The sequence below is a fragment of the Zonotrichia leucophrys genome, chromosome 17 (genome assembly GCF_028769735.1).
Source record: "Zonotrichia leucophrys gambelii isolate GWCS_2022_RI chromosome 17, RI_Zleu_2.0, whole genome shotgun sequence".
NCBI lineage: Eukaryota > Metazoa > Chordata > Aves > Passeriformes > Passerellidae > Zonotrichia > Zonotrichia leucophrys.
In genome coordinates this window covers 21,791-35,831 of record NC_088186.1, presented here as the reverse complement: position 1 = coordinate 35,831, position 14,041 = coordinate 21,791, and the positions used below count along the sequence as shown (strand labels likewise).

Here is a 14,041-nt window from a genome sequence, read left to right as displayed (position 1 = left end):
ACTTCAGTCTGGTACTTCCTTTTAGATGCTTATTGAGGTTCACCCCACATATCTGTGAGTGCAGTACCCACTAAAGTAATAACAGCCTTCATCTCCAAGACTATTATTATTGGAAATATTGCTTCTTCTGTTGATAAGCCACCCCACTGGAGAGTAAGAAATTACACTTCCAAGTAAGACCTTGCATATTTTCTTACGTGAAGCAATTCAACCATATTGTATAATTAACTGAGAAAAAAATCACTTGGCAATCACTAGTTTTACATTCAGACAGATGCCAGCAAAAGGCACACATCTCCAGATGATCATGCTTGAACAAAATTGAAATCATGACATACGGGTGATATTATGAAATAAAAAACAGGGATACAGAAGTATTTCTATATTCAGAACAAGAAACACTTGCTAATAAAGCTAAAAACATCATCTATAGAAAAGCTTTCACAGAAAAAAAACCCAAACCAAACAAAATCCTTGCAAAGGTGTTCTAGAGGAAAGGGTTTAAAAAAAATTAAAAATCAAACTTGAAATATAAACTCCTTTAATACAGTAAGAGACAAGATCACTGTTTCATCACAGAAGACTACCTGATTAGCACTGAAATTCCAGTCTGCATCCAGTTAGAAAATTACAACTATCTGAAATAATTACTTATACTGTTGGTGCAAGCACAGACAACAGCTAATGATGATGTCTGCATAAGAATCTTTTTGTAGTCTGACAGTTTGGGTTGGCTCTTCTGCCTGTAATGGAAAAATCTGCAGATGCACTACAATAAGAGTTTTCCAGTAGATGGACCTAAGTTTTTGTTTCCGCATTTTTTGTGTGTTCGTGGGTTTTTTAGGGTTTTTTTTTTGTTTCAAATTTTCGAGAAATATTCTGCAAGTTTGTGTCTTATAGAAAGGTTCTCTGCTCAGGGATTTTTTATGCCAAAGGAGTTTTCAAGTTTCTCTAAACAATGAGCCAAGGAAACACCATCTTCATATCTCACCTGATTCTTCAGTGAACATACCACAGATGCATCAATTTAGGGACTGACTCCAATGTTTGAAATGACCTTGCCTGCAAGCCTTTTTTTTTGTTGTTGTTATTGTTTTGTTTTTCAAAGACTGAAAAACCAGAAGTAGTGATCTGTGTTACAAAATTCCTCTTCCAACATGACATACACTGTTGTAAAACAACTCATGATAGTAATAACAGCAACTAACTTTGCTGCATGTCATTTAGGTAAGTCAAATTATAAGAAGCTTAGAACAAGTAATTCTTTTTGTTTACTTCAGTTTCAGCCTAAATCTCCCACTGATTACCTACTGTTAGAATGCCATGAAAAATAATGCTTCATTAACTGAGAGAACATACCTATGTCAAAGATAAAAGCATTGCCAAATCAGGCTGTGCTAACCAGAACATGGATTCCATAAGGATTTATCACCAGTACTTCCAGCCACATTTTACTACCAGAAGCAGTGTTTGTGACATTGCCATAGAGCTTACAGAGCTGTAAGAAAATGTGAAGTAAGGAAGAAAGGTATTAAAAGTGTCTTCATTTTAAGTCAATGATGTCTTCATCATATAAAGAAATCAGCTGAAATGGATAGCTAGATGGTGAGTTCTCCTCCCTGTTTGCTGAAGTATCAGGATCTGAACTAGTGGAAAGATGACGTCTTTCAGAGTAGCCTTCAAATGAGCTTGAGATTATCCTGCAAAGAGGAAGACAAAAGTTACTAAAAAAAATACAGAGGTCAGGGCAGGAAGGAACAATGGCTACTTCTAGATCCAACTGAGTTATCCTGAAGACGGACACAGACCATTACAACTAAGTTTCCTCCTGTTTTACTCTACTCAAAATGATCAAAAGGCACTATTAATGAAGCCCCTCACCCAAACAATTTCCAAGTAGGAAAATATATCAAACATAATTTTACACTGCGAGAGATTTTTTGTTTTGTTGTCAGTCTCCTGTATCTTGCCAGTATTCTGTATTCTGCCAGTACTCTAGGCAAACATAGGTTATGGAAACAATGAAAACAAGATTATGGCATTGGGGGTGCCCTGGTTCAGAGCAGATTTGGGAGAGTGACGAACAGACAAGTGCTGCAGTACTTTTTCACAAAATGTATTCTGAAAATAGCAACACAAGAGCATACAAAGAAAACAAGAGTCTGCACAGTGCAGCTGCAGTAGTCCAAATTTTTATAACAGGTTCAGCTGCAGCAGGTCCCACAAAATGCCATTTAGTCTTGTCTTGCGTTATTATCATTATTATTATCAAGAACATGTCTTTAGCAAAAAAGTGTAACTGCTTCAGTACTTATGGTATTCAGATACTCTAACAAACACATTAGCATGAAATGCACATGGATATACAAAGGTTTCAGTCAGCCTCATGCCAACTGAGATAAGCATGAGCAATCAACTCTAAAAATATTTATAGCCTAACTTAGGCTCTTTTCTAAAGTATATTTACCTGTCACTACTAGTTGATCTTACAGCTCCCTGCTTAGGGTCTGACTGTCTTCGAGAAACCTTTTTCAGCTTCTGTGCACTTTCTGTCTTGGGTATAGGCTCATCCAAGAGACCTCAATAAAGGAATAAAAGACTTAATACTTTCAACATAAAACAAAGTACTCATGAAAAGGTTAAGGTATCCGTTGCTGGTTTCCATTACTAACAATTTCTACCTAACTTAAAATATGTCATCTTATACACGATCAGACAATGGCTATACTATTTGCAAATAGTGCTTCCTCACCGTTTCCTTTTTTTATTTTAATAATTTATGAATACTACCTGCATGTTACAAACCTACCTGTGATGGTGCAAAGATTAGAAAGTATATGTTTGGCAACTGATATGTAACACTGAGGAATGAGGAGAGTTTACCCAGCAATTCTTTACGTGTTCTGGTTGCAATTTCTTTAATTTCCATACGAGATAACGGTAGTGAGTGCAAAACTGGAAGAGAGGTAATGCCACTCGATGGTGTAGTAGTGATGACCTTGGGAGCCAAAGGTGACTTCAGAGGTCGTTCAATGCTTCGCCCAACCAGATTGCTCAGAGGTATTTTGTACAGGTTTTTGCATGGAACTTCACCTGAAACACAGAAAGAAAAAAGAGCATTACACTTGCACAACAGAATCAGGTCTTAATAATTCCAAATGAAAAGTTATAAAGACAAGCTATACTTGTTGAGCTGAGCACTGAAGTGACAAAAATCTTCTTGCTCTAGAGATCTTTCAATACAAATAAGGTAGGAGAAGGAAGAAATACAAGCAATTTGACTTAGAGAGAAGAAGAAAATTGACTCTTGGCAACACGATGACTCAGGAGCGGAATCAGGAAATGAATTTATATGACCTGTGGCTGGTACTCCGACTATTACACTGCACTCTGTGCAGTATTTCCCGTGTGCACTGCAAACACATTGGAGCCTGGATCCCAAGCAATTTAAATTATGACTCCTCCTCTTAAGTAACACAAAACACCATGTTTTCTTAACTCCTAGAAGAAAAACAAACTCCCAAACTTATCACCAAACAAAAAAATTGTGATTACCTTCTTTTCCTATCTGCTAACAGTAAAGCAACAGATTTAAGGGAGAAAAGTGTACACATATCTTACATTATTTAGCTGATACTCCCTTGTTTCTCCTTTATTGTTACACTATAGACTGACCGCTCATATATCGTGTTACACTAAATTGTCTGTGCAAATCTTTTCAAGACTTCTTACTTTTGTTTTGCAAAAGAGTTTCAGCCATTGAGTGGTTATTCTGCTTTTCTTTAACGAAAGGAATAGCATATGTGAAATGTCAAGCTTTCTCACACAATTTTATGCCCCTTTTTGCATTATGACTTGTGATCACATTGTGAAAGAGTCATCAAGATACTGAGATTTAATTCTTCCCTTCCTACAGAATTTATTTCTTCAGAACAGTGCTACCATGTATTCAGAAAGGATACTACAGGCAAAAGCTCAGCCAAGTGCTTTATATGTGTGGAAAATAGAAAATATCTTCTCCTCCACACTTTCAGGTAGGAACTCACATTTTTTTACCATCTTTACTTAAGACCAGCCGCACCAAGGTTGGAATGATCATCAGAGATCACATTACCTTCTAGAGAAGGAAGAGGTAATTCTGGCTTTTCGTAAGCTGTCGGTGTTTGAGGAGAACTCTTTGAACTCATATCCTTAGAACTGCTGTCACATGATCCACTCACTGCAGCAGTTGCTTTAAAATAAATATCCGACTGAAATGACAAATAACCCATCATTAGAACAGTGAGACTTTCTTAATCATCTTCTGATTCTCTTTGTCCTTGATAAACTAGGAGCAGACAGATGAACAATTACTGCAGATAAAGTAAGCATGTATTTCGGTTTTGTTTGTTACGTTTTTAGCGGCAGCAACTTTTTATGTTAATTAGATCCTAACACATCACAGAAATAGTCAAACAATATTTTTCTGTCTTACCCTTGATGCTACAAGTTGAAGCTCAGGCACAACTGCTGTGTGGACTAAGTTCCCATTCACCACTAATCGGATCTCAATGGAATCAGTAGTGAAGGCAAGAACATAAGGGAAAGCACAGACTGCAATGAAATAGAAGTTATTTGGCAAGGAAAAATGGTTAGCGCAAAAGTTTCTTGGATGCCCTACAAAAACTGTTCTTGACCTCCTCTGGCAAGTTCCTTTCTTATGAAAAGTGTTGTCTAACATACTGAAAAAAATTTCACTCTTCATGCCTGGCAGAATATAGAGGGAATGGAAAAGGAGAAACACAAAAAAGAAAGGGGAAAAAGTTCAACAAAGGATGAACTTGGTACCAAGGCTCCACTTTTCAAAATTATCAGAAACTTAAGTCAAGTGGCATCATGAATGTAACGTGCTTATTCTCAGAACACTGGAATTCCACCAGAGCCAAGTGCAGGCAAAAATAGTAGCAAAAAATCATCTACTAAAAAGAGAAATTTTCTTACCAACAGCATAAGGAACTTGATTCCAGCTGAAGTGGAAGTCATAAGCTGATGGCTGGACAAGTGGAGAATGTCCACTGAAAGGATATACCTTTCTGTACTGACAAACATCTGCAGCAAAACAGAAAAAAGGAGCATCCATCACTTTACACTCTAAGCAACCACCCCTCATTTTATAGGGAGATTTTGCATAAGGGTGGACATTATTCACACAATCAAACATTCATGTAAAAATCCCTCTATAGCCAAACAGCTAAGCAAAAGTTGCTTTCTCTGTGAACACACTGGAAAGACCAAAATAAAAGACCTATGTTTTAATAAGTTGTCATGCTTCACAAAGTACTGCTGTTTCAACAGTTACCAGGTCCCTAATTTGTCTAAAGATACAGAAACAGGCAAGAAAACTTCAGAAAGCAGTGTCCGCAGAATTGTATCTCTCTGCCCTTCAAATAGCCATATGTTCATGTAATTCACATTCTTTGAAGACTGTTATGCACATGGGTTATTACAGACACCAAGATTTCATTAATCATATAACTTGCACATGTATAAAACAGCTAGTATGACTAAAATACTTGCATTTGTAATTTCTCCAATATGTGTTTAAGTTCCAAAGAATGTATTTTGACAAATTTTCAATGAAACACTAAAATTTATTTTCAGATACAGACCTACACTCCAATGAAAGAAGATCTACATATGTAGACTGAGCTATTACCATTTCTGGCCTTCCCTAAACACTTACAGTTATAGCACAACAGTAGACCAGCTTCACCATCTTCATATACATCAATAGCCGCAACAAAGTTAACCTGCAAGGATAACGGAAAAGATAAACAAACAGGCAGAGGATACTGTGGATATTACAATTGGGTTGTGACTAACAAGCAATACAATCAGTTGGGGAAGTGCACAGCTACAGGTAAAAGGGAAAAAAAAGGAGAAATAAATAAATACATTTATAAAAATAGCTTCTTTTGTGATGTAATTTTCAGGATGTTCTCAAGATGAAAATTAGTTTCCTTTGTATTTGGTTCTGCACAGTACCGAACATTCATAACCATACCACACTGTAAAGCAATAAAAACCTAACTTGTTTAGCAATATAAAGTTTGGGAAATAGGATGATTTCAAAAAGCTGTGAATCAACGTGGTACGTTAAAGATAACAATTCTTTTCAAAAAGTGATCTTCAAATGCACATCATGACTAGCAAAAAGATCAGATACAATTCAAAACCACTAACATTTTACAGAGGTCAACAGGGATGTACCTAAGGATTACTGAACAGTCTGAATTTACAACTGAAAAGCAACGTTGCTTAAACCACAGTATTTATTACATAGATTAGGCTACATAAATTCTCTTAATTAAACTTTGGTTTTGTCTTTTACATTTAGATTAAAAACAAACGACAACAGCCACAAAAAGTGGGATATCTGTTCAGGAAATGAGATCTTATTAGTGAAACGCATAAGGTTACATTAAGACAAATGCTTCCCAAACCATATATACTGCTTGGACAGGGAGACGGCTGAGAGACCTGATTCCATGAACAGCAGTTCTTTGACTTTCCTTCATTTAGGATTACTGTGCAGGTCAAGAACTGTTAAGAAAACCTGAAAGTTTATGCATGCATACCAAATGCATTTTAACCCGTCTTTTGTAGTGACTGGAAGCCACTGCTGCTCTGTTGTCCAGAGAAATAAGCAGGCAACCCATTTCAACATCATAAAAATCCCTAGCTCAGCTCATATTAATTGTCTGCTTTATTTGTCTTCCTAAAGGAAATAAGGATTCCGGTGCAGAAAAGAAATTGGAGTGGTGGATGGTGATGTACTTCTCCATCCCCATTCTTTACTTCTAGTTCCTCCTCATCCAGATTAAGATTGATTCCCAGTGCTGTGGAGAAGTTTTTTTATACTTGATCAGCCATGCCAGGGGCACCTCTTCTTCACCAGATCCGAATAAAAATAGAGACGATTTAAAAAGAAAACAACTTATCAAGAACCATAAAATGAAAAAAGTAGTCCCTTATCTCGTTAACAACAACAGATTACCTGTGCAAAATCTTTTTTTTTTTGTTTTTAATTGGGTCTAAAGCTACATGTCCACATCTCTATTTAGAAACTATACGGGAACTTTTTTCTGAAAACAAAGACATTACCTGAATCCTCTCCCTATGTCCCAGACAGATAGATATTCAGTTATTAGTTGACTGGGCAGCAGTTTCTTAAATAGAATGATAAACAATATGTAAACATTTTAGCTACATGCAAATAGGCAAATCTGAACAAGATACTGGTGGTCAACCACTGAAGTTATTTTGAAGCAATTTTTTAAACAATAAAATACTGATACCACAAAAATAAAGCAAAAAGCTAACTACTGGCTAAGAAGGAGAAAATAACTTTTGACAACAACATTCCAACAACACAGGCTTTTTCCCAATGTCATATCTTATAACTACCTCTCTTGGGAATTATCATGATGTATCCCAAAAGGAATAAATACCTCAGAGTGTCCTAAAGCAAAAAGTAGCACACATGAGCTCCTTACCCTCCTAGGAGATCAGCACAGCACGCACTGAGTCTGCAACAAATTATGCTCAGTCAGGGTCTGCAAAAAAGGTTTCAGCTGATGAAAACTTACCCTGTTTGTTTCAACATGATGCAATCTATAGGACTCCCCCGTACTCTCATTGATTAAATCAAACTGATGCCGATATGCTACACAGATCATATTGTCACTGTCTCCAGTAGGTCCATCCACCAGGGTCATAACCACTGGAGGGTCAGAAAGGCATATTTCCTATAACGTAAACAATAGAATTACACTCTTTTTCAAGTTCCTAGTGTGGGTGTTGCAGGTACGCCATGATTTTAAAGGGATGTTTTCTAAGCACAGAAGCATAACAAAGAACAAGCAGAAACAATTCTTGAAAAAATCTGCAAGTTTTATTTAGCATATATACAACTGATTTCCACCATATGGCTTCTTACTTTTATTAGTCTGTGGGTTCAGGAAGATGATAATGCACACTCTGCCTTCCCTGAACCCCCTATACTAGCTGAGTGCTGCTCAGTGTGTTAAGATAATTAGTAACTAGATTACACATACCCGGATGTACTGGAACTGCTCTACTGGAGATTCAGGAGATGATAGCAGAGAGGTGCTGATTGAAGAGTTGTCCGAATTATATTTCTTTGTGACGAGAAGTAGTTTGTTCCGAATAGCTGCAACAATCCTCAGTTCGCTTCCATGGTGAGTATTAATGGCATACAAATGGCAGCCTGAGGAAATAATGGTCTAGACTCTTAAGTGGCTGGGACAGGGTCTGATTTTTTGGTTTGCATTTGTATGATGACTAGTACAACAGGGCTCTGAGGGATGACATGGCAACACAGAATTAAAAACTCCTCAATAGGATTACATTGACTTCTAGGAAAAGACAAAAGCCTATCACCCTTCTGAAACCTGCTTTTAATCTGAAGCACACGGATTGTCACTATGCTGCACCTTCCAGCTTTTCAAAGCAGCATACTTCTGAAGACCAGGAAACACTGATTTCCACAAAAATAATGGGCAACACCCAGACTAATCTAAGCACTATTGTTTAATAGGGGATCTGTCAGTGTGCCAGTCCAGCTTAAAGTGTGCTTTATTTCAATATAACATCCTCACAAAATACTTCTCATATCTCCCAACCCTGAAATCTTATTTTTCCCTAAAGCTTTTCATCATTAGCAATTTCCATGTAACGTGGCTTTTTAACAACATTCAAAAATGCCATGCTGGACTGTACTAGAGTTATTTTCAAATATAAGCTTAGCAAAGGTTGAATTGACTTGTCCAGAGAAAAAACCTAAAAGTGAACACCTACACCTGCCTACAAAGAGCTAACAAGCCCCTGGCAGCTACCACATCAAAGCACAGTGGATGTTTTTAATACAGGATAAGGATAACAATATCACCTTTTGTTCTCTCCAGTTTATTTTCTCTGCAGTCATATTTGCTTCTTATGATTTTTTTAGTCTCTATATCTTTTTGGACAGCACTGAGTCTGAAGACAAGGATACGAGAGTCTTTCCCTGCCATATGGAGAGAACCAGGAAAACAGTTAAAAAAAGAACATGGTAGTTTGAAATTCATACTTCCAATGAGAAGCAGCACCTAACAAACGGAGCAAAAGTAAACAAAGCATGATACCTCTCTGGGGACAGAAGACTTATAAACTCTCTAGGATTTACAATTGTAGTAATCAACCCCTTCAGGACAGCAGCCAAGTGTCCCATGAGGTGGTGCTGCACCAAAGAACGATCTGAGAGGTTCCAAAGAGTGAAATGCACAATATATATTTTGCAAATTCATAAAATCTTGCAAAATAACTAAAATACAATAGATATAAACTACAGGGCAAGAGTAAAAGGGTTAACTTTAGGAGCTGGAACCATCCAGGCGAGCACTTGATAACTGGATCCTCAACAGAGTTTGAACCCTTCAGGATACAGAAGGGTTTTCTCCAGAAATTTCACAAACTGATTTTTGATATAGCTACACTTGCCAGATCCTCAGAAATGTCACGCATTCTCCAGGTGTTTTGAGAGAACTGCAAATGGCTCTCACGTAGTTTGAGCTAGTTCTGTAAGATGTCAGGGTGAATTTCACCAGATGCAACCAAATTGGGCAACTCCCAGTGAGACAGAAGGAACCATGTTTTACCCACAGCTTGGGCAAGCAGAACTTCAGCAAATACTGGGGAAACAGACATAACAGGGTAAAAAATAATAAACCAACCATATCTGTAATGCTTTCCTGAGTTATACATAAACATCCTGATCTTGCTTTGTGTATGTTCCCTTTATGAAACTCAATCACAGACTACTCCTTTATTGGATAAAAAGCACCTCACTAAAAAAGCGCACATTTAAGCCTTTTGAATGAGACAAAATTGTCATGAGACATACATATCCGGCAATACCCGGAGTCAGGCAAGAATGTAAGAACAGGGACCTCTCCTACCTTTGTCTGTTCGGGCAATCAAAAGATCCAGAGCTTCCAACACATTCATCTGCTTTATTTGGAGAGTTTTATCAAATACTTGCACTGACGGTTGACCATCTAAAAGAGAAAGACATATGTATTGAAAACCCTACTAAAACTTACTAGATGCTGGTTCTGAACCATTTCTTTCTTCTAATTGAAGTCTTGGGTTTTTTTCCTTACAAAAATGAAGAGAAAAAAACCCAAAAAGAACGGCACAAAGCACGTACATGTGCCACAGCATCATAGCCAATACTTCCTCACAGGAGAGTTTTATTATTGTCATGAATCAGATAAAGCGACTGAAATCTAAAAGTGACATTGCTTTGGCAAGTTTGAGAATTATGACCAAGCACTAACTTCATTCCCTCAGTCCCGCTGGCCTTATGTAGCACACAGAGGATTACAAGGGATCAGAGTAGCAATAGCAATGCTAAGGGAAGAAGTAGGATATCATTGTCACATAAGCCCTTGGCTTCATGCTCACTATTACCAAGGGCTAAGAAAACCAGACAAGCCATTTAGACACCTCTTGAACCTGGATGCAACCTCCTACAGCTTTTCAGATGGTCAAGAAAACAACATCTGAAATAAGAACACATTCAGAAATCTGCATTAACCCTAGCTCGCCAATATGGCTTGATTCTACTGCAGAATGAATTTTTGCAACTGGGTTACATAAATGTAATAGATTTACTTGGAATAGTAACTATCCCCCTACATAAAGACTTACTAACACCTGAATCGAGTTTATGAACACATATTTTTCAAGAAAATGGTCAGATACATAAAAATTGACACAAAAACACTAGATCATTTACTAACCATCTATTAACAAGATGCCAGCATCTGTAGAAACCAGCAAGGACTGGCCCCAAGAATCTGCACAGACAACCTCATGAGGAAAATTACTGCAGAAAGACTGAGATTCCCAAGGCTATGAAGTAACATAAGGGATACATATTAAGTACACTAAAAAATACAGATCATACAGACACAGAATGTGATGGACAATGGCAATAACACGTAAATGCTTTTGGCAGGATACATTTCCAAACAGTATATTGCTGGAATTAGAAATATCAAAACTGAAATAATTTCTGGCAGAGGACTTCCTGCATCAATTCTGGTTTGGAGACTAGTAAGACATATCCCTGTAACGCTAGAATTAAAACACATGCAGCTGAAACTCAGCGCAACCATCACAAAATAATTTTTTTTCATTTAAAAATCCCAAACCTATATATTTAAAATGTATGTACCACTACACATACGCAGTTTGCTTATATTTTATGGTTCAGTTTGTGATGTTTAGCGACTAGCACATGGTACAGTTTCCGCCTTTCTGCCAAATTGTTCTTCCATCCCGTGTTCTCTGTACTTACCTCCCAGAGCCTGCCCCTCCTCTCCCAATTTATATATTAGTTGAATCTCTGAAATTCTAGAAGCACTTCTGAAGCTTCTGTATATAAAACACATGCAGAAGAGGGCAGCTGGCATATTTCACTCCCTAATGACTTCAAACCAAATCCAAACTAAATAAAAGGAAATGAAAACACAACTGAATCTTGTTTCAAAAGTGCTGAAATTAAAATAAAAGATGATTGCATATGGAAGATATCGTCTTCATTGAATTTTCTCAGGTGTAAAAATGTCCACACTTGCTTTAACTTTTGGGAAGTGCTTCTGCCCCCAGGCTCATTCTTTATTAATCTAATAGTGACTGCAGAATCAGTTTGACACTGTACCTTTCCTCTTTTCTGCTGCAGCATCTAATTACAGAAGTAAATAAATATATACCATACTACATCACGTTTAATGTTCCATAACTTCTCTGACAGTTTCACTCACCTCCTTTTTACAAAAGCTTGTGGTTGCCAAGTTAGCTGTGGTATCCCCTTTCACAGTGGTTTTCAATTTCAATGCCTAATACAAACAGATGTTTTATTTAAACTGAGGTTTTGTCAGCAATACCCAAAGTAAAGACTATATTAAAAGGACAATTTAGGACTAGAAAGTAATTCCAGTTTGGAATTCCTATGCCATTTTAAGTAATGAAAAAAGAAGCAGAATTCTGCATCTTCAACAATGTCAAATGGTTATTAGGTATCTTAGCCAAAACATACCTTGGCTGTTTCTTGGTTAGGGCTTTTTTGTTTGTTTTTGTTTACTTGCTTTCTAAATGGCAACCCAGAAAAGAAGAGTCGAACGTAGTAACAGAGAAAAACCTCCACCTCAAACTGCAGAATCTAACCATCTACACAGTTTACTTTATTATAAGTAGCCAGATAGAGGATCCTCTTGTCAATTATACAAACTCACCTTTGATTTGCAAAACTTCCTAACACTAAGGCTAACTATATAAATGTCTGTCTACATATACTGCCCGGCATCCCCCTAAGGTATGATTTTTACAACCTTCATTTAACGCATGTACGATATAAATATTTCTACATGTATACCTCAGGCGTTACAGATAAATACTTCTATTCATGTTTTATTTTAGTGTAACTTATAATAATGCAATACTACAAAACTATTTCTGGTCACAGAAAACTGCATTAAATCCCGACATAACTGCAAGGTAATCAAAGTTTAACAAAAAGAGTGACACAGTCTTTGTAAACATAGCTGCATACCTTCTACAGTGATCCTACCTGACCAAGCCGAACAAACTCTGCTTGTCGAGCTTCCTCTTTTTTCCGTGTTGATTTTGGGGACTCTGGTAACACATCACTGAAGGATCTTCTATTAAGCATATTCTAAAATAGAAAATGTTTCTTTCTAACTGCACAGCTTCTCGGGGAAGAGAAACTGCAACTCTTCCAATCCTTCAGTGCTTTACCTGACAGCTTGTCACAATTTATCACTGTCATGTTCTGTACAATCACACCACATGAATATGTGACATGAACATATGAAAAAGAAAAGTTTAAGCAGATCTATATAGATAAAAGAAATAAACACTGGTCAAAAAAATAGCACCTTGTTAGTTTTAGAAGTACAGAACTTATTTTTAGTTAGTTAAGAATCACCTTAAGTCTTCATTATCCAAAATAAAGTTACCTCATAGCTACCCAGGGTTAAGAATCATCTAAATTTACACATAACAGAAGAAATGCAGATTTTTATGGTGATGAGACTAATGCCTGTATTTACAGTATCTAAATTCCCTATTCCCTTGCTGCAGGTAAGCTTACACCAAGTAGGACATTTTTATGCTTCCCCTCACACCTGGTGAAGAGTCATGTCCAGAAAGGACTGTCTGTCAGCTTTCATATAACTGCAAAGTAAGTTATACAACAATCAGTATTTAGCTTAGTCATATGCAATTCAGTGCTCATTAGGACTACAGTCTTTTAAAGTGACAGAACATTCAAGCTACTAGTTAGAACAGGACAGCACATGTGAGGGATGCAGAAGCTACTGACTTACATTTCCCTTGTGTAGGTCAGGCATCATGTCTTGGTATAAAGAGCGGATCAGCATGTCTAGAGTGCGCTGACGTTTCTGAGAAAATGTTGGTGTTTCCAAGGTGGCTTTTTCACCATTTATTACTAAATGATTATGGAAAAAAGAGACATTATGTAAATGAACTTCAACAATATCCACCAACTCTACTTTGCCTCTGTATCAAAACACCTACTGTGTCCCTATTAATTTAGAATTGCCTTCTTTTTGCCTTTTTAAAGAATAACTCTCCCTTCAGTTAAAGGAGAAAAATTGGTAATAGAAGAATTCCACAAGGCATCAGAATAAATACCTAACTAATAAAAAAAATGAAGACAAACTACCGATCAACTTAAGTACTAAATAATTTAAATACACAAAAGGAGCCATCAAGCTCCTGCCAGATTTAATTGTAATCAACATGGTCAATTTTGAAAAATTCCTTTCTTGCTGATTTAGAAGGGCCAATACAGGTCAATGAAATTTGGAACTGAATGATTACAGAATTAAAAAGCGCTGCACAGGCGTCCTTCAGCACCTTTAAGAATATATTCAGAAGAGATGCTATTTTC

General features: G+C 36.9%; 1 protein-coding gene across 2 annotated transcripts in view; it reads right to left on the bottom strand.

Annotated features, from left to right (window-relative positions):
* Positions 1-524: 524 nt before the first annotated feature.
* The window catches only part of GARNL3 (GTPase activating Rap/RanGAP domain like 3), a 28,224-nt gene continuing 14,707 nt past the window's right edge, over positions 525-14,041 (bottom strand). For both annotated transcript variants that reach the window (XM_064727391.1, XM_064727393.1), the window contains exons 15-29: positions 13,455-13,576; positions 12,677-12,781; positions 11,871-11,945; positions 10,845-10,956; positions 9,999-10,097; positions 8,951-9,067; positions 8,097-8,269; positions 7,629-7,787; positions 5,723-5,789; positions 4,981-5,088; positions 4,475-4,593; positions 4,115-4,250; positions 2,884-3,093; positions 2,468-2,579; positions 525-1,700 (exon numbers count right to left, since the gene is read on the bottom strand). In XM_064727391.1, the coding sequence (XP_064583461.1) occupies positions 1,544-1,700; positions 2,468-2,579; positions 2,884-3,093; positions 4,115-4,250; positions 4,475-4,593; positions 4,981-5,088; positions 5,723-5,789; positions 7,629-7,787; positions 8,097-8,269; positions 8,951-9,067; positions 9,999-10,097; positions 10,845-10,956; positions 11,871-11,945; positions 12,677-12,781; positions 13,455-13,576 (1,871 nt within the window). In that variant the 3' untranslated portion in view covers positions 525-1,543. The remainder of the gene's footprint in view (positions 1,701-2,467; positions 2,580-2,883; positions 3,094-4,114; positions 4,251-4,474; positions 4,594-4,980; positions 5,089-5,722; positions 5,790-7,628; positions 7,788-8,096; positions 8,270-8,950; positions 9,068-9,998; positions 10,098-10,844; positions 10,957-11,870; positions 11,946-12,676; positions 12,782-13,454; positions 13,577-14,041) is intronic.